This window comes from Candoia aspera, chromosome 3 (genome assembly GCF_035149785.1).
Source record: "Candoia aspera isolate rCanAsp1 chromosome 3, rCanAsp1.hap2, whole genome shotgun sequence".
Lineage (NCBI taxonomy): Eukaryota > Metazoa > Chordata > Lepidosauria > Squamata > Boidae > Candoia > Candoia aspera.
Genome location: NC_086155.1, coordinates 72,435,942 through 72,457,624, shown reverse-complemented (window position 1 = coordinate 72,457,624; position 21,683 = coordinate 72,435,942). Strand labels below are relative to the sequence as shown.

Genomic DNA, 21,683 nt, shown 5'->3' with positions numbered 1-21,683 from the left:
ATTGCCTTAATAACATGTAGCTTTGTTACCAGTATAATGTCTCACTAAGGTCACCATCCCTGTGAATTTTTGCCTCTAAAAAGATAAAGTTTACTATTTTTTACTGTTTCACATTCTTCTCCATCTCTTTGCACTGGGTCTGTGTTCGAGTGTCTGTTGAGAAAAATCTTCTTTCAGTTTTAAAGAGCAGACTGTCTCTTGTGCTCTTCCACCTTCAGCAAGAATCTTCTTCTCTTCCAGCCATCCAAGTGCATCAGAATATCTGAAACTATTGATATTTCTTCCAGCAATTTTAATTCCAATGTCTAATTCTAGTCCAGCACGATGCATATAAATTAAATAAACAGCCATGGCACACTCCTTCCATAATTTTCAATCATGTTGCTGCTCCATATTCTGTCCTGTTGCTTCCCGATCAACAGGCAGATTTTAATATTTAGGGACTACCCAACAACTTCCTGTGGACTACATCAGTGTTTCTCACCGGGAATTCTGGGAGTTGAAATCCACACATCTTAAAGTTCCTGAGGTTGAGAAACACCGGTCTCCGTAATCACAAGCCAGTGCAGTACAGTCAATAAAGCAGAAAGCAACTCTTTATGTCACCAGGCCTGCCATAAAGTCCTCCAAAAGCTAGAGGTCGCACTCCCAATTTCCCAGCCTTCGTCCGCCACCATCGCTTCAGGGTCATCTAATGGAATGCCTGATGGCCTCCTCTTTCTGTCTTCCTTCCCGAATCCGTTCGGCGGCTTTTCCACAACGCTCCACGAGAGGGTACGAGGGATTCGGGCCGCCAAAAAAACAACTTCGCTGTCGGAACCAGGCACGGCGGAACAGGCGATTGGGGAGGCAGACGTATTCCCCGCAAGGCCCCGCAGGTCCTAGCCAATCACCGCCGAAGCCAAGCTGCTGCCTGCTTCGTGCTGGTCCCGCGAGGCGCCGAGCGGAAAGCTTCGGGCCGTTCCCGCGGCCGAGATGTCGACCAAGAATTTCCGCGTCAGCGACGGGGACTGGATCTGTCCCGACAAAAAGTAAGGGAGCCGGGGCGGAGGAGGCCGGCTGGGCTTGGCCTGCCAAGGCCATGCGGGGAACCCGGGCGGTCCCGAGGCCTTGCCTGGCGCGGTGCCGTGGGGCGGAGCGGCCCTGGGGTCGCGGGGAGCGGGCGAGCTCCTGCGGGGAAGAAGGGCGGCCCTTCTGTCCTCTTCTTCTCCCTTCCCCCCTGCAGTGGGGCCGATCTTTTGGGAGGCCGAGGGGTAGCCCGTGTTTGTCGCGGCCCCTGTAATTCGTCGCTGGGCCTCCGTCCGGCCAAACGGCCAGCGCAAGGTCAGAAGCCACCAATTTGACATTTCCAGGGAAGGATCCCGGTATAAGATATTATTTAGAACAATAATAGAAATAAGGATGAGGAGAGGATGATGCGATACGCTTTTGTGCTGAGCTGCCCGGAAGCAACTTGAGGTTTATTTCTAAGTGCGCAGTGGATTGCATCGTCTCAGTGAACGCTTTCTTTAATGTGCCAAGTGACTATTTTTATTGTTGTATTGGGTCTGTATGATATTTTAACAGCTTAATACATTATACAGGAAATGAACTGGGTAATTTCGAAATGTAAGAAATAAAGTAAAGCTTTTCAAAGCTATGTTACGTGATTTGCATTTAAAATTCAAACTATATCCATTTACATTTGGATTTATTTGTAAAGTGTTTACGTATTGCATTACATGCTTCTAAAAGTTTCAAATGAATTTCTGACTTACTATGATCTTTCTGTTTCATGTGGGAGAATGTGTAGTAGTACATAATTAAAAGGAAGTGGCAGTTATTTTGTAAGTGTGAATACAAATTTTTGTTTATAAACCATCTTAAAAAGCATTAGGTTTGGGTGAGTTAAGAGCTAATTTGGACAAGTTTGAGCTGAGACTTTTGGAACTATTAATCACATTGGAAGTTCTTAAAATAATGTTTCTTTTGTTTGCAGGTGTGGAAATGTTAATTTTGCTAGAAGAACCAGCTGTAACAGATGTGGTCGAGGTGACTATATCAACTGTGGGGTTTTTTACGGGACTGTTCCAACACTAAACTTACAGGAAATTAATTGAATTTCATGCCCGGTTTCTACTTTCAGAGAAAACTACAGAAGCTAAAATGATGAAAGCTGGAGGGACTGAAATAGGGAAGACACTTGCTGAAAAGAGCCGTGGTCTCTTTAGTGCTAATGACTGGCAGTGTAAAACGTATGTTGATCTTGAAGCTTTAATTTATTCTTAGTTTAATCTTACTGTCCTTTATTTTTAGCTAATTCTTTTTCTACAGGTATTCTTCACTTAACCATTCATTCAGTGACCGTTCAAAATTACAACGGCGCTGAAAAAATGGCCTTACAACCTGCGCCTGAAATTACAACCGTTGTAGCACCCCGACAGTCACGTGATCAAAATTCAGGTGCTTGGCAGCCTGCCCGCATTCATGACTGCAGGGGTGCTTCAACTCCCCCCCACCTATCTCCCCCCATCTCTGCCCTTTTGGAAGTCCTGCGACCTGCCTTGGGGCAGGAAGCCTAGCCGCATGGCGTGAGGTGTCCTGTCCCACCCGCCCGGGGGCAAGGCTGCCAGTAGCAAGCTCCACCCTCCCCAGCCTGCATTCCTTCACCCAGCTGCCTCCTGTCCCAGTACCCCACACCTACCTTTGCCTTTTTCACTCAGCCTCCTGGGAGAAGCAGAAGCAGCTGCCTGCCTTTTTGAGTCCTTTCTGGACCCAGCTTCTCAATCATTTCTTCCACATGGCTCCTTTCAGAATGCTATCTTCTCACCTTATGCTATTGGCAGCCTCACACCTGCACGCGTGGGACAAGACGGGCAGGACAGGACGCCTTGCACTGCGCAGGTGGGCTTCCTGCCCCCAAGGCAGGGTGCAGTGTTTCCAAAAGGGCAGAGATAGAGGAGAGATAGGCAGGGGGGAGTTGAAGGCAGCGTTTGGGGCTGGGAGGAACCAAGCCCAGAATGGCTTGGATTGGGGTGGGTGCTCAGGCTAATGGCAGGTAAAATTCACTTAACGATGGCAAGGGGAATTGCTAGGATTGCCATTGCTAAGTGATGCCATCTCACTTTACAACTGCATATCTTAGTGACAGAAATTCCAGGCTCCATTACCATCGTTAAGTGAAGACTACCTATACTGTTATTAGCCAAATGTTCCTCTTTCTTAACTTGTTCAACCTGTTCTTATACCTATTTACTCAGAATATTTCATTGTAGACAGAGGGTCTTATTGCCAAATAAGTGCATTTAGGTTTACAGCCATAATCTGTTGCTGTTATCTAAGAGTGCACTTAAATTGAGTCATTTGGTAGACCCAGCTAGTTGGTTGGTGCATTGATTAAGAATCATTTGGCAAGGAGGCAGCCTTAAAAAATGAAATTAATGAATAATAATGATCTGCAAATGTTCTATACTTGCTATAGAATACAATATTTAACATTCAGTGAGAAATTCTTTAACTGCAGTCTATTCAAGCATCATTCATCATGGAGAAGTCTCTCTAAAGTTTGTGTTGATAAATGTTTGCAGTTTCCATATAACTTTGGACAACTTGTGATATCTGTTAGAAGGCAATTGAATTGCTTTTTAAAGATGTAACATTTATTTGCATTACCAATATAGTGTGAGTTTTAACTAAATTAAATTTGATTTAATTGTCTATTGTCTGCCAGCATTTGTTGAGCTTGCTTTCATTGGTATTTTCATTGATACCATATGGGAATTGTACCATTGCTGTAAAATACCTCCACCTCTTTAGCCTGCTCACTTGCAAAAAATCAACCAAACAGACCAATGAATTGTTGGGTCAAAATAAAATATTTTGTTTGCTTTTTCTTGCTTGTATTTTGCTCAGATTTAGATTCAGTCATAAGTCATAACTGCGAGGAGAAATATATATATCAAAGATATAGCCGCACCAGTATGTGTGCCAAAAAAAGTTACATGTATTTTGCTTGACATTTAAATACTATTTATTCTTGTATTTGCATTGGACCAGTCAGGTATATGACGCAAGACCGAACAACATTTTGTTCTGTTATGCATAGGGTCGCCATGAGTTGTAAATGATTTGACAACAACTAACAACAATAACATATCTGAAATACAGGAGAAAACCCCTTTCTGGTCTTTCAGTTAAAAATGATTTAAAACATTCTAGTTCTTTAAGTGTCAGCTAATGTTTTCCTTCTTAATTCCTGTAGTATTGTTTTCAGTTTTTAAACCAACATGTTTTTCCTCCCAAAGATGTGGTAATGTTAATTGGGCCCGGAGATCAGAATGCAATATGTGCAACACTCCAAAGTATGCCAAACTTGAAGAAAGAACAGGTAATAATAGCCTTAGCTAAAACATGCTTTAGAAAATCCTCTGTACAAAATAGTCAAGGTGTGCAGCATGGGAGAGATCCAGTTCAAATAACTGAGTCAATTCATTCAGAATTTCACACTGATTTGTTGCATATTTCTGAGTTGGGCTATCATATTGAATCAACCTGATTCTGTGTATGGGCAAAAGGCCATCATATTTATATTAGATTAATTTAGGGGCAATTGATTTAATAAAAATTGGATTATCAGTTGATAAATTTGCTAGCAGGTTTCAGAGGGATTTGGGTCAGCATTATATTTTGAATGTAAAGGGAAACTAAAAAATTTGTTAGTTGTCCCAGAATAGCTGGGGAGGCTATCTTGGTACATAGATAAAGATCTCAAAATTCTCTTTAGGGATTAGTAGTAGTTTTCCAGGCATCTCACTTCTGCTGAGGGAGGATGTTATATTTGTAAATGAACATTTTACTTGATTTTATTTACCATAATTTAAGATACAATGTCATTTTGATTTGATAGGAACATCTATCCACATCTCTATTTACCACATATACAGGGTGGCCTCTTTCCTTTCTGATGAATCTGATTTCACTATTGAGCCTCTCTTCCTTCTTTTTAAATCATAATTCAGTGCTGAACAGCAATGCACACATGTTCTCTCTCTCCCCCCCTCCCTCTCTCTCGAAATATGAAGCATGGGAAATGTTGAATATTTCCCATGCTCTTTGGTGGTCCATCTGTTTATCTTTCAAAACAAATTGATTGAGGTGGGAACCGTAAGCACTGAAGAATGTAGCAATTGAGGCTTGAGCGGTGCCAGAAAAAGTTGAAACTTGAAAATAGTACTAACGCAAAGCACAGATTAGTACTGAAATTTGCTAATTTTAATTCCGAGTAAATTTAAGGTTTTGGTTTTAATGGGATTTTATTGGAATTTTATTGTGTATTTATTTGAGTTTTTATTGTATATTTATTCTGTGTTGTAAACCGCCCAGAGTCCCTCCTGTCAGAGGAGATGGGCGGTGACAAATTTGATAGATAGATAAATAAATAAATAAGGTGAATCCTCTGTTCTAAAGAGAAGCACTTGTAGAAAGCTCTTCTCAGTATCAAATGCATTTCCTTATATGCTAGAACTTGTTCCTGTTTTGTGTGCAGTTACTGATACTGCATAAAAAGCTACTCTGTAGAATTTTACAACTTTTGGAAATGGCTTTGAGGGAACCACAGGGACTGCAGCATTTGGGAAGAATCTTTGGCTCCCCAGTGAGTGTATAAGAGGACTTACATAGCTATGTAGATCTTACATTTAATGTTTTTAATAACGTAGCAGATGTTGATTAAAAGAAAGAAGAGTGGTTTCAATATAGGAAAATGTTTGCTAAATTAGCAGATGTTGCATCTAGCACAAAGAGTTTGTTGCAAACTGTTTGTGTGTTATACGCATGCTGCTAAAGATGTGATTTACATTCATAGCTTCGACAGCACTGTCTAAACAACTGGAGTTGGTGGGGGTGAAAAATGGGCATCTAAGTTGGTTTCTGGAACTGTTTCTGCCCATCTAAAGGAGCTTGGAAGGTGATTTCATTTGGATTTCTGCAATCTTTCCTTCCTCTCTGAGAGTCTTTCAGAGAGTCTTGTGCCACAGCCCCACTCTGTCAGCTGCCTTGACTCAAGTTAGTTGCAGGTAGTTGCCAGGGAGAAGTTCTCTTGACTGTGCCATTGCTTTTGTATACTTCTAATTTATCTGCACAGTTAAAACTAATGAAGCAATACATAGATGGCCCCCATACTTCTGTTTCTCTTTCAGTTTGTTACAGTATTTGTATGCAAACCAGTAGGCACCTATATAGAAGTCTTTGCCGTTACTTTTAGCCATTTACAGCTGAAGTAGTATGTCATGTCCTTAGAATATCTGTTTGGTTTTTGAGGTTTCTGGAAACTTCTTTTTGTAGGATATGGTGGGGGCTTCAATGAAAGAGAGAATGTTGAATATATAGAGCGTGAAGAGTCAGATGGGGAATATGATGAGGTGAGTGATGTGTTTGTAATGAAATATTGCCTTTAAAATATACTGATGGGAAAACTCAGTAAGTTCATTCCTTTAGTCCTAATACAGAAATATGGTTCTGTAAACGTCACTTATATCTTTATGCTGAAATAATACATTGGTTTTAGATTACCAAGGAAGGTTTTAAAAGAAACCTCATAGGCTGTAATACTTACTTTCACCCACAAAGCTTAGTTTTAACATCTTTATAGAGGAATAAATTCCCAAAGCTTGGAACAAGCCACAAAAGCATGGACAAGATCAGTGCGAACACCAAATTTGATTTAAACTTACTTAGTTTAAAAAAATGGGTACTGTGATTACACAATATATTTCATAATTTTCCTGTTCCAGCATGTTAAAATTCCATTTTGGCGGCAAGTCTTGGATGGCTCTGTGGAACCATATCTAAGATGGGGAGGGTTGCATAAGACTACAGATTCTTCATCCATATAAGTTCCTTATTAATCAATTGTTTCATTAAGTCAATGTGTACACCAAATTACTTTGTTTACTTGAGAGGAAAATAGGGTTGAATTTAAGCAGTTCCCACCAAAAGAAGGAGTAAACAGAAAAAAAGGTTAAAACACAAAAATTAAACTATTCTGGAGATGGTTTTTCCACCAGCAAATGTGTACATGAGACATTTGTTTTGTATATAAATATACATACTCACATCGGCCAGAAGCCAAAGAAAGGCAGGGTAGGACAAAAAGTTAGTATTAATTCCATTAATTAATAAACTGATTGCCTATAAAATAAGGAATTAATAAACGTAATGGATCCTTCATACAAAAGCAAACCATTCTTTCACATACAAACTAATCTCTTGCCTGTACCTGCTGTGCATACATACGTGCACGCTCATTGGCACAGAGAGACCAAAAATCTCAGCTCAGCAAGCATTGACCTCTGTACCCCTCTATTAAGTGCCACTTAGTTCATCTTAAAATACATAGCTTTACTTGTGTCAGAGCTAGTGTTTGACTCAACTAATAATCTGGGTTGTAAAGTGGGAAAGAGATGGGTTGTTTTTTCCTTCCTGTAACGAGAATATTAATCAATAGAGTCCTTTGTGCAAGTAGAAGGAAAACTGTATGCATTCTTGATAATAAGCCAATGGCTCTTAATTCCTAGGTAAACATGCTCTAACAGCTTAAACTTTTACCAATGTTTTCTTTTTGTTTTTTTATTAGTTTGGTCGCAAAAAGAAAAAATACAGAGGGAAACCTGTTGGTCCTGCATCTATCTTAAAGGAAGTTGAAGATAAGGAATCTGAAGGGGAAGAAGAGGAGGATGAGGATGGAGATCTGTCTAAGTATAAATTAGATGAGGTAAAAAAAAAAATCCTCAAGGTGTAATACTCCATTCATAGATAAATCTGTAGAATGGTATTGGCCTTAATTTTGCAGCTCTAAAATGTCAGAGGTCACTTTCCTTATCCAGCAAGGTGAGAAACTGTTAGCGCTTTTATTTCTGCATGTTAAGCAACATGCAGAGTCCTCTAAATGCTGGATTTTTTAGCAAAGGGGTTCAATTTGCCAAAGGTCCTCAAGGGAGCTTTCAAAAATTAAGAAAGCAGATATGCAATCAAATGGAAAACACATCAGTGCTGAGCAGAGAGAAATAGCTATGCATTTTTTCTACCAATTCTCATTCAGTTTGATGATAGTTTGCTTTAGAAATTCTTGCAAGAGGAGAAAAGAATTTCAGATAAATTCCCATGGGTGGCAGTGGCCTTCTTGCTTTTATTTATTTATAAAGTACCCAAGGAAAATATGTGAACACCCTTTTTCTCATTGTACAATCCTCTCTCTAGTCCGCAACCTCCCATGCTCCAGGCAGCACATCTGGGTCCTCTGGCCATTGGGTCATTTTAATAGGGGTGCTACTGTCACTGTTAAAAGGAGAGCTGTTCTTAGGCAGTTGTTGAATTTATTCTTCCCCTGGAGAAGTTTGGAGAAATAATCCACCCAATTACTCTACCCACAGATTTGATGGAATACTTTGAAAAACCATTTACACTCAGCTTCAGTTTAGAATAGGTTAAAGACCTGGTGAAAAATATTGTTAATTTTTTAATACTCAGAAGGAAAGTAAATCAAATCTCGTTGGGGAGAGAATTTTGCAATTTTGAAGCACAACACAAAAAATCCATTCTTTGGTCTCCATCAAATGCATCTCAGAATGCATTTGATGTTGTAGTCAGTTTGCAGGCAGCTTTACGTGGGAACAGGTGGTCTTTCAGGTAATGTGCCAAGGCATTTATAGATCAAATTGATTGCACTGCATTATATACTGAAAAACAAAAAGCAGTGTGAGATATGGTAGCTTAACATTGCATAACAGAAAGCAGTCGTCCTAGTGTGAATTAAATATTTATTGAACCTGTATGAATCTGTATGCGTGCACTCATGAATCCTGCCACTTGAATTATTGCTTAAATGCAGTTTTGAACATCAGTTTGATCTGGTTGAATAAAGAAAAAGAACTTAGTCTTTAAAGACTGTTTCTTTTTCCCTCAAAAGAAATGATGTTAATAGATTGTATTAAAACCACATCATTCATTCTGCATGGAACTAGAGGTAATATATATGTGGTTATTGTGTAGTACTTTGATGTAGGTTAGTCTAAAAAACAGTAACCGGCCACATCAATTTTCTAACTGAATGAGATGTCCAGATACTCATGTGTATTACATCTTGTGAACAGGCTGTATAAACTTCCTCATTCCTATTGAGAAATGTTACGGACCTGCTCTGGAGATTTATTGTCATGAGTAAGGATGGAGTAAGGATGGCGAGCAGGGGGCTCCCATCCAGACTGTCAAGCGCATGCGTAGCACTGAGGAATTGGTCAGCCATTCAAAGAGACACAGATCGGGACCGCCTTGACCCTTGGGGGTTATATGTCTGGGTTTTCCCCACGCTTCTTCAGTTTGTTAGGATTCCTGTTATGTACAAGCAATAAAACATTAGAGACCAGTTCCATGTCTCAGCATGTTTCCTGGTTGTTAGGACATTTATTGTAGGATCAGTATACATGTTTTTTTCCTAATGGGCATAATAACTGCCAGCATTATTTTCCAGGATGAAGATGAGGATGATGCTGATCTCTCTAAATATAATCTTGATGATAGTGAAGAAGAAGATTCTGCCAATAAGAAGAAATCTTCCATGGCTAGGCGCAGTCGTTCCAAATCTCGATCTTCGCCTTCACGATCTTCATCTCGCTCATCCTCCCGCTCAAGCTCAAGGTCTAGGTCCAGGTAAACGGGTACAGGTCAAGGGTAACGCCAGACAAAATGTCAGTATCTAACTTTCTTTATTTACATCTCTTTTGTGATTAACTTTTAAATTATTTTTTGCAGTTTAAGTTAATCTAATAACTTACATATCCAGCCTACAGAGATAAATAGCATTTAAGCTGAGTGAATTAGAGGTGGTCATTCTGTTTTATGACAGTTGTTTCTTTAGAAGCCATGAAAATTAAAAATTTCGTTCTCAATTTTAGTATTTTTGTAGCAGCCAAGTATAGTCCTGCTACGTCTGATGGATTGTGTGACTTCAAAACATGTCTTTGTCAGTGGGTGGGTGAGCGGCAAGTATTAGCCTAACCATTTAAAGATCTGCTTATTGGCAGAAACCATATAAAAAGTAAGCTTATCCTTATTTTTAAGGGAAGGACTGGAATTTGGAAAGAAGAATTTGTAGTTTCTTTAAATCTACATAAACAAGGCTTTCTATATACATATTAACCTTTTCCTAGTAAACTTCTTGAGGAGCCTAATTTTTGGCATCATTTCTTACCAAAAAGTGTAGCATCTCCACTTGCATCAGTTTTATGATGCATAAAATTCATAAATTCATAAAATTCGTAAAGAGTTTTGTATGAAAAACCATTGAACGCAAACATGGTTATGCTTTAAAATGTCCCTAAAGAAAAACTGTGTTGGACAAAAATTGACACTTCGATTAAGAAAGAATTTATTGCTTTCAGAATTCTATAGTCTCCATATTTCAGATTTTTTTCCATTAACTTAAAACATGTTTATACTATCCTCAACAGTTTAAAATACTTTGTCATATGTAGCCCAGTGCCTTTTATAGAATGGTATTATTGGAACAAAACAAAATTCTCTGTATTGGATTGGATTTAGACATAACATTCTAATGCAATGAAGTGGTTCTTCCTGGAAGAAAGGGAAGAGTGAAATCACTAATTGCTTCTTTGCCCCTCCATCTTCCCCATAGTGTGGAAATTCATATGTCATATTTGTATAGCTAACAAACAACGTAAAGCATATTAAGAGAGTTCAGGCTTGTAGACTCAGACACCCTTGGTTTTGATTTGTATGTAAATAGCTTTTTCTGAGTCACTAATTCAGGAAAAATTAGCTCAAGCTTACATTTTAAAATCAGTGATAACTTTAATTAGCTTAACATGCAGAGTGGAATAATTTCTTCTGGTAAATAATAACATTTAATACATTTCTATATCTCAAACAGCATGTGGGTAAACAATAATTCATTTCATAGAAGAGAACATGGATTGGTTTGCATGCTTGCCAGACATACTGACCAGTATGCTAATTCCAGATGTCTTGATCTAAAGTTAGGGAAGATAGAGAGGAGACAGCAGTGTTTACTGAATATAGAGGGAAGGGTGATGTTGCTGGGAAATAAGGGTTGAAAGGCTGTGCGGGCCAGGAAAAACTGCATTATTTGTCACATTGTAAACAAATGGAACAAGAATTGATTAGAATTGTTTGTTGCAGAAATAATGGAATTCCAAAGGACTTCTGATTGTTCACAGAAGATTAGAAAAAGTTGCTGCATAAAGCTATCCTATGTCACCATGAACTGAAAGGAAAATCATTCAGCCTTTTGTGGATACCATCCAAATACATTACCAAACATTTTTTTTTGCAACACTTGGGCAACGATAATAGGGCTAATGGATCAGGGATCCTGGAGTCCAAAACAGTTTGGTTTTAAAATAAATAAAAAATAGTTTGCTTAAGATTTCAACTAACAGTTTTTCATAAGGTACAGATTTTTTACTTGATTGTTGAAATTGTGAACTCAAACCAGCAGGGTAGATTTAAAGAAGGATTTTTTAATTTAGATTTTTCAAGATTTTTCAAGATTATTTTAAAAATTCCAATTTTCTTGCACAGAAAACAGTATTACTATAGTTTTCATTATAATTATGTGAAGCCTATAATTAAAATTGTATAAAATAAATTAAAGATGCTCAACACATGTTAACTTACTTAGCACCCCAGCATGGGTATTTTTCATCTTTTTGGAATGGTCTTGTATTCAGCTTAATTACTGCTTTTTCTTTAAAATTCTGGACTTCATCTGTAACATTCCATATGCAAAATCACACACTATAGGTTTGTTTGACCCTTATGTGGTAGTGAAACTGCCTCAAGAAAAACAGAGAAGCTAACACAAACAGTATATAAAAACAAAAAAACAGCAATGTAAAAAGGAACTGTGAACCAGAAACTAATTGGAGTACTGAATTTTTAGTCCAGACTAATTGCCAAGAGAATCATGAAGGGAATACAGATTTAAACCTTAGATAAAATGAGAAGTTTAAATCTATTGTTTTTTCTCTTGGTGATTTAAATCAATCCACCCTTGCATTGAATAATCTCTTTAAGACACTGCATTGAGCTGTCAAGGAGCTGGCAGATATAATGAAGAATAAAGCCAGGAGATTGATTCAGCAAGTGAACTTTTGAGCTTAGCTGATTACTGTGCTTTGCCAATAACAAATCAAGAAAAAGCAAGAATTCTGGCCCTGTGGATGGGAGCTAGGTAGTAAAGGTAAAGGGATGGGATGGGAGCTAGGTACTTGACTAAAAAGGAAATGGTGCTAGATGTGTTTAATTTTTTGTGATCTTTGTTCAGTTTCTTAAGGCAGATAAATAAGCTTAGGTAGTAAGACACCTGGATACAAGGATTGGTCAAGAAAAAGTGTCTGTTTAAAGTAAAATATAGTGAAAGGTTTTTAGATGAATATGGAAAAAGATTCATGGTTCTGGGTTATAAATATCCTGGTCCCAGGATAAAGAAAACTGGGCTGAGTACTAAATAAAAACCCAGAGTTATTGACCAGTGCATATCTGTCTATAAGTGGGCAAATAGAAATTTCCAAATGGTAAGAGCTGTTCAAGAATTGAACAGACTGGCTCAATAGGGAGTAGATTCTCCTTTTCTTTAGGTGTACAAAAGAGTCTAGATGGCCATCTGATGAGGATGCTGTATTAGGATCCCTACTTTGATAGGGAGTTGAACTAGATGATAGTTCCCCTTCAACCCTTACATTTTATGATTATATGAAAGAGAGTGTTAAGAGTACTACTAGGACTGTTATCATTGTTTAACTTGTCCTAAACTAATGCTTTGTGATTATTTTTTTCCTTCACCAGGGCTTTAAATTGATCCTTGCATAGGTTTATGTGTGTTTTCTGGCAAACTGATGGCTCTTAATTATATATACAATGTATGGGATATCCCTGTGAATTTGATTGGTAGAGATATACAGGTACCTCTCCTGAATTTAGCAATCAGAGAGCAATCAAATTCTTCAGTTACTGGTCTTTTCTTCTGCCATCTCCCAGCACGGCCAACTTTATCAAGAATAAAATGAGTCAAGCTATTTGAATAATGTCAAGTAAAATGGAAGACATGAAAATATCCTAGTACTGACAGCCAATATTACTCTATACCACTTACCAAACAATTATAGTGGTCCTCCCAGATACTTTTATTGTTTTTTTCCAGGGGGATTAATTTTAAATAAAGGATCGCCGAAAATGTACTATTCATCTACAAGAGCATCTTGTAAATCCAACTCAGCTCATGGGAGTTCTGGATCCAATCCATTTTTTAAAATTAATTAAAATGCTCCATATTGAAAATATGTAATTTATTTACTTAATGCTCCTAGACCTTTGTATGCTTGATAGATCACAAATTTAGGCCAGAATGGGAATGTTAAATACATTTTCTAGGGTTTTTTAAAATAAGGTTTTTAAATCTTAATAAGCAGCAAATTTAAAAGAAACTATATTTTTTCCTAAGGGTAAATGAAATTGTAGAATTACCCTGTTTTGGGAAGATTTGTTACGGGAACACTTAAAATTGGAATAAACACATACAATCTAGAGGCACCCATTTGTGTTTTCCTTGTGTTAATTTCTTGGCCTGCAACACAGCAAGCTGTATAAAAAGTTGTTTAAAAAAGTTTTACCCATCTAAGCAGTCTTTGCAATTTGCTGCTGTTTAAACTAAAAATAGAGAAAATCTGTCACAATAATGTTCAGAAAATAAGGGATAATCAGCAAAATACAGTTTTTAAAAATGGAAGGTATGCATGCTTAAGCTACATATATCATAAATCAACAATGCTCCAAAAATATTTTTCTCAAATGATAATGGATAAATCTTGAAAATAACTTACTGAACTCTGAGGTCATGCCTAGCATTGAAATTAATTACATTTTTGACTAAAAAGACACTAAGAAACCACACCTTTTTATATCTATTTCATATCTCCTTTTCATTAAAAAATAAATCTCATAGAGTTTACTGGGGTTTACTTCTAAATATATAACAGGATTATGACAGAACAAATCCGTCTACACTCAGGCTTATTTCTGAGAAAATATATTTAGACTCACGCAACTACGTTTTGACCAAGAGTTGTTGAATTGTCATTAAATTTCTTTCAAACTATTGTAGAACATATCATCTGTAGTAGACTTCTGATTTAGGCAACTTTAACTTGATCATTTTCTGTTTTGAACTGTGCAGTTCTTACTACAGTAAATTACAAGATTCATTTTTGTCTTTGTGACTTACACACCAAAATCCATTGGGAACGTTCTTAAGTTTTAAGATAAATTCTTTACAAGATAATGTAATTTAAATTTAATCTTTTTTTTTAATTCATTGACTAGACTTCAAAATCGGCAAAAAGACAATAAACTTATCTTCTGTGATAACAGTCAAACATAATGTATGACAAATTATTTGGGAAGGATATTTCAAAAACCAACTTACAACATGACCTGGGAGATAGATAAAAATAAGTCCAGCTAACTTAGCTTATGCTATTTCTATTAGATCAAGCAGCTGTTTTATTGCTAACCATCTTTTTGTTTAAATCACTTTGTGAAAAGCTTCCCACTGAGGTAAAGGAGATAAAATAATGTTAATTTGAAATACTGTTACATTACAAGTTAGAGTCCATCTGATTCTTGTCTTTCTGTTCCCCCCAAAAGAAAAAATCTTCATGTTGTTTCAGGTCAAGAAGCTCTTCCAGTTCAAGGTCAAGGTCTCATTCCACTTCCAGAGAACGTTCTAGATCTCGTGGGTCGAAATCCAGGTGAATGAGGTAGCAAGCTCTGCTTGTCAGAGGGAGAGAGAGAGATGAAGAGGTCACCATCAACTACTATTTTATAATAAGCATTTGCTACAAATGTCTTTCTTTTAATGTAATTTTAGTAGCAAATGAAATTAAACTTACTGAAGTAGCAAAATGATTGTAACAAATTCTCCATGAAAGGCTTTAAAAATTGGGAGAATGAAGGTATTTACAGCAGACTTTATGAATATTGGAGGAGGCGTGCTGTAATAATTACTTCGAGCTTTCAGAAGAAAGGCAGGATATAAATCTAACAAACTATAATGTCTTTGTAACTTCCAACTATTTACCATTTAGAGAGTGTTACCTATTTTCTAAATTAAAATATGTGCAGAAGCCCTGAATGTTTCCTTACGGTATATGTAATATATTCAAGGCTGAATAGTAGGCTCTTGCCATACTACTGTTGCTTGTTTATCTTTCAGAAAAATAGAGAATAATGAATAATAGTTATATTAAAATGTATGTCCATAGGTAACTTTTCCCCCCATGCCTAAAACAGGTACAGGTAAAGTACTGCCTTGGCAGTCTGATTTTTATGCTTCCAAAATCTGTCTGAAAATATATGTAGTTAAAATGGTTGCTTACAGTATAGGGAAGATCTTTTTTAATTAATGTTGACACAGTTGCATGCCAGAGTTTAGGCACCCCTGGGCAAACTGTATGTATCAGTGAATCCCTAAGTGAACAGAAGCTTACAAAATCTCTACATGATACAGAGTTAAACACAACTCCTTCTGCAAATTTGAATGCATGCTTACTATTTACATTCAGTTGTTTATAAATTCAAAATGAGAAGCCGTGAATATGGTAGATGCAGAAGTTTGGACATTCTATCAGTAAGCACTTTGTAACACCTCCTTTGGCAGACAGCTTCCAGATCTTTCCTGTAGCCAGCTAAGAGTTTTTCTGCTCTTGATTTTGGAATATTTCCCCACTCTTCCTTGCAGAACTCATCTAGTTCAAAAATATTCTTAGGTTTTCTTGCCTGCACTGCATGTTTGAAATCTCCCCACAGATTTTCACTCTGGAAACTGGGAGGCCGTACCAAAACATCAACATTTCTGTAAGTGCTTCATGGTTGATGGGAGGCAACTTTCTGAAATACTGCATGTTTTTAGCTTCAGTTTCGTTACTGGTTGTGGGGTGTTAGCATCTGGGGTATGTTGATAAATACTTCAATCTATTCTTTTCAAACACAGAATATTTCCCACGTGAATATTTCCCTAGCCCCAAAGTATAGTAGATTTAAGGTAGGCAAGGTATTCTTTTCTTCAAATGATTCACCCTTTTTGTTGCAAATGTATCTTGTGTGGCTGTAGCTCTGTAGTTCGGGGTTTTTTTGTTCATCAGTCCAAAGAATTTTATTCTAAAATGTTTCAGGTTTGTTAAGGTTTTCTTTTGCGTAGTTTAGACAATGACTTTTGTAATGAGGTCAGAAGAATGGTTTCCTTCTGACAACTCACTCACGCAATTCATTGTTGCATAAGCAATGATATAGTGTGTACCTTTGGATAACTTCCAGCATAGGCTAAACTTTTCAGAAGAGTGTTTGCAATGATTGGTGAGTTCTGTTTTGCAGATCTGTCCAAGAATTTTTCTTGGTCTTCTAGATCTCGCCTTGACTTTAACAGTTCAACGTAACTTCCATTTCTTAACAATGTTTCTCATAGTTGAACTTGCTAACTGGAAGTATATAGAGATAGTTTTCCTTGCTTTGTAAAAGTGATCGATATTTCTGCTCAGACAGCTGCTTAAAGGAGTCCACAGTTGTTGCAAATAGAAAGAATAACAATCATAACCTGACAAGTTAGAAAATTCAGGGTATTTGTTCACCTGTGGAATTGTCTTTACCTGCTAATTGTAGGCCTAACAAACTAATAACCTTTTGGTACCTTATCAACAACTTTACAGTAAAAACAGGAATACTGAAGCAACTGGAAAGGTGGCTAAGCTTCTGCACCTACCATATTAACAGTTTTCTTATTTTGGTTCTGTAAACAGCTGCACATGAATAGCAAGTATGAATTCAAATTTGCTGAAAGATACCATTTTTTAACTTTGCACCATGCAGGGGTTGTATAAGCTTCTGATCACTTAGGAATTCATTGAAGTGTACAGTATGCCCTGGGGTGGAGCTAAAATTGTGTGTGCAAATGTGTCTGATATTCATTAAGAGCTAAAATCTGTTGTGCGCAGTTAGTTACATTTTTTAGTCAAGCTATATACAGTTAAGGAATATTTACTCTGAGGTTCGAATTTTGACCTGATAGGGTTGATAGATAACAAGAGCTTAGCAGCAAAGTGTTTTTCTTTTCTTTTCTTATGAGGCATCAGAAAATTAGTGTGTTACGGAGATTTCAGAATCCGGTCCATACCACTATAGCCTCTCTTTAGGGACTGGGTCATACTTGTTGTCTAATATGGGTAAAGGTGGCTTCAGTTCATTGTTTCTGTTTTGTTTTAATCTAATGAATACTTGTGAGTCAGTTAACATTTTATTCTTTGAGAAAATAAAAGGCTAACTCCAAAGCTGCAAGGCACAAAACTATTAAATCTTTTTTTGGAAAAGGAAAACTGTCCTTTTCTCTGCAATTTTTGCCATCTTTACTAATCAGACCTTTTTTTTTTGTCAAGAAATTGGCAGCCAGAAAATAGAAAAACAATTGCTGTGTTTTCCTCTGAAAGACTATTAGCTCTTGCAGATGAATGAATCAATCTGAAATGTTACGTTATATAAATGTTGCTTTATATGTTTGAGTTTTATACCTATTGAGGCTGAAATAATAGCCATAAACACATGGCTTTTTACTTGCCTGTGTTTGCAAATCTCTCACCAACGTATTTCCAATGTTACAGTATGTAAATTATTGTTGCCATCAATTCAGCCTAACACTTTGATCAGATACAGGTAGTCCTCAAGTTACGACCATTCGTTCATCAACCGTTTGAAGTTACAATGGTGCTGAACGAAGGAACTTATGACCAGTACTCGAAGTTCTGGCTGTTGCAGCACACACACCCCAGTCACATGAACAAAATTTGGGTGCCTGGGAACCAGCTCGCACATAAAACTAGTTGCTGCGTCCCACAGTCACATAATCGCCATTTGCAATTTTCCCTGTCGGCTTCCCCCAAGCAAAGTCAATGGGAAGCTGGCAAGGAAGGTTGCACGTCGCTGGGGTAAGTCTCTCCCCCCAGCCTTTATTTGCTCGCATGCACTGCACCCTCCTTCCCCCTTCACTCATGAATACCCCGTGCCCTCTTTCCATAGCCTCCCTGCAGTCGCACGCACGCAGCCTGCGCCTGCATTCCATGGCCTTTATGAGTTCATGCCGCACCAAGCACCCCCCATGACTCATGCGCGACCTGCACTGGGCCACCCAGGGTCTCCCCCAGCCCCCTGCGGCATTCCCGTGCTCCTTACCTAGGACTCATTTCCCCATTATTTCTTCATCTTGGTATTCAAGTTCGTTGTTGCTGAAAACCAACAAGCCAGCATAAAGGGCTTCTATATTGTATAATCAGGTTTTGACAGTCTATGAATTGATGTGGCCATAGACAGATTCTATCTAAAATGGTTGAATTCTAGGTCCTTGTTAACATGGCAGTAAGTATTTATACACTAATGTTCTGTGAATCTGTATTTGTATGTTTTTGGACTTGATATATTAAAGAATATTGCACTCTTGTTTATGCTAGGATTAAGTCTGATTTATTTCTTAATAAAGATCCAGCTCCAGGTCCATCAGGGGTTCTTCAACCCCAAGGAAAAGATCTTACTCAAGCTCTCATTCATCATCCTCCCCTGAGAGAAGCAGAAAGAGAAGTCGATCTAGATCTTCTTCTGGTGATCGCAAAAAAAGGCGAACAAGATCACGGTCACCTGAAAGGTTTGGGTTTTGTAGAATAAGAATGGTTGTTCTTTAAATGCTGGCTTTGAAAGGAACAAAAAGCAGAATATTTTAAGCTGTGTGTCTGTGTGTTTGTGTATGTGGAGTGATAGTCATTTTCATTCTGTCTAGCTGTGGCTTTTAAAATACATTCTTGTAGCCTTTAATTATCAATCTTAAAGATAATGATAAACTGGCAATGCAGAAAACATGGTTCTGACTCTTACAGCACTCTTGTGGAGTTGCATTTTTAAACATGTATAATCTCTTCTTAATTGAAAAGTTCTAAGTTTTATGTGAACTATTGCATACTAATAAGATGCACAGATGAAGTCCTAATAAGTACATTTCAAATCCTACTCTTCCTCTTTTTTTTTGCTCCCTGTGACATTCGTAACACTTAAAACTTATTTGTTTGCATGCTTTCTCCCATTTTTTATCTTTCAGAAACCGCAGGTCATCATCTGGATCTTCTCATTCTGGATCTCGTACAAGTTCCAAAAAGAAGTAACGTGTAAAACTCAGACACACACACGAAAAAAATAACAGTCCATTGCATGAGTCAATTTAAAGAAGTTGGTGTTTTATTTGGTCAGAAATGATACATCCTGCTAATAGAGATGCATGTTTAATGGAAAACTGCAGCTAGTTTAATTCATAAAACATGTAATGAAATATTTTAAGCCATAAATTGATCCTAGAAAGGAAAATACGTTATTTTTGTTTAATTGGGTTTACCTTTTTAACAGGTAGCCCTAATTTAGTCGTCTTTGAGAGGTTAGCTTGCCAAGTACCAGCCTGTTTGTTGCTGTGTCCTCATGTAAATTTCACACTCTGGTTTCTGAAAAAGTCTAGTTTATTTTGTCATTTTAGTAGGCAGGAGTGTATATCAGTTTCAGAGTAGAATAATTCTTTAGAGGGATAACTTTTTTCTTCTATGTTTGTGATTTCTGACTGAGAAGAAACCTATTAGTTATTTCCTGGGTATTTTGCAAAGAAAGCAAAGCTTTCAGTATAATTTTATGCACCGTTTTGTAGTGTGAATATTATATAAGGCACATAACATAGAATGTATTTAATTTGTGATTCTGTAGTCTTTCATTCTTTATTGACTCAGCTAATTAATAGCTGTGCTTCCGCTGCAGATGAAATATGGAAAGAAATGTATTTCTCTCAGGCAAGGCTTCTGTGTCTCCTTTATGTTACCCCCCCCCCTCTCCCCAGCACACACTTGAAGCTAGTGTTACTTGGTCAAACTATAACAACTATTAAGAAAAAGTAGGTATGTATAAAACCTGCCATTTCAGTGATTTTCCAGAAGATAATTTTCAGAACCAGAAGTGGTTTGTGGTGTTGTGGCAATAGTCCAATATAGACCTGTTTTGACCAGAATACCATCTCTGGAAAACCACAAACTACTGGCTTGGTGAATTAACATGTATAAAGCAGCCAGATTGGTATGATCTGGAGAATAGTACAAAGGAGTAGAAATCCTAAAATCTCAAATCTGTTTGACCTAATTTATGGCTTAAAATGTTTCATTTTCACTTTTGTTTTACTATCAAATGTATTTGTTAAGTACTGACCATTCTTAAACTGGTTGGGGAAAATGTATATGTCATCTTCAGTCACATCCAAGGTAAGTATGTTAAGGGAAATAAACAAGTCTAGGGAATAAGCAGTATGCCTTCAGTATCTCGCATTTTGGAAGATCTGCTTCGTAAAACAAACTGCACAATGGCAAATGGAGCAGAACTGCCATCTTATTTTTTCCTTTTATGAACATCTTAAATTTGGTGGGGGCAGGACTTATCAAAGACATGGCAAAAAGGCTTTGCTGTGCAAATATTTTGGATAAATTTTTCAGAAAAAAAATGCCTTGTAATCCTGTATTGCTTCCTCTTAGGTATCCTCTTTCTTGCGCTAAATGTAGCATAGATTGCACAAGTACAAATAGTCTTGTAACTGTGCCTCTCTCTGACTTTTTGAAAGTCTGTCTAAAAATGTGAAAAACAGATTTGCTAAATGCTACGTGTTAACAGTTAGCTATACTTGTGCTTTTATTTACCGTATTGTACCTAACAAGTTTTAATCTTGGCATATGATAGGCTAGAATGACTAAGGGAAAATTATGGGTTTCACTTGGCTTGGATTTAAATTGTATTAGTTATATGAAGATCCAATTCTGTGGACATGTAAATAAAGCATGCCAGTTAAAATGTCATTTATTTGTGGTTTATATCCTTTCTGTCTAAACAATGCCAAATGTTGCATAGGTTGTAGTTAATTTCATTTCTCTTCAATATTATGACTTGAAATAACTCAAATTTACTTGAACTTTATATCCCAAGTAAACCTAGAGATAGACTAATAATGGTATCCCTAGCATGGGGGAATATCAGCACCAGTCAGTCTGTTGATACCTCCTTTGCCCAAGCCCAACCAGCTGAATAGCTCATTTGATTGGTTTAATTACTTCTTTATGAATAATAAATGTTTAGGTGCTGTCCATAAACGCTTTCTATGATGCATAAAATCTAAAAAAATATAAAGGGGTGCAGAATGGTAATGTAGATTTCTAAACAATAGATCAAAGTATAACTAGATGAAAATATAAATCTGGTCCTTGAATAGAAAGCATCCTATTTGTAGAAAGGACTAAGGCACAGGAGTCCCTTTCCACTGAGTGTAAATTTTCAGATTTCCCAGTTCCACTCCATTTTATTTTAGGAAATTTCCTGTATCCACTGTGCAGTGAAGAAGAAATTATGACTGTATTATGAAATATATAGAAATTATGGAGTGTCTTATGGGTATTTGAATATGTGGGTAGTCTAGATCCCACCCCACAGTAAATGAGAAGACCAATCCTATGAGCTGTAAACTGCTAGATCTGTACCACTGTTGGCTACAGACCAGCAGGTGAAAG

At 37.2% G+C, this 21,683-nt stretch overlaps 1 protein-coding gene across 1 annotated transcript; it reads left to right on the top strand.

Annotated features, from left to right (window-relative positions):
- Positions 1-760: 760 nt before the first annotated feature.
- On the top strand, positions 761-20,973 carry ZRANB2 (zinc finger RANBP2-type containing 2). The gene is given in 11 exon segments (XM_063298126.1): positions 761-1,031; positions 1,979-2,031; positions 2,126-2,234; positions 4,284-4,366; positions 6,322-6,398; positions 7,613-7,750; positions 9,506-9,684; positions 14,742-14,822; positions 18,593-18,608; positions 18,610-18,754; positions 19,202-20,973. Coding segments are annotated over 11 exon segments (1,008 nt in total). The 5' UTR covers positions 761-975; the 3' UTR covers positions 19,273-20,973.
- Positions 20,974-21,683: the final 710 nt, after the last annotated feature.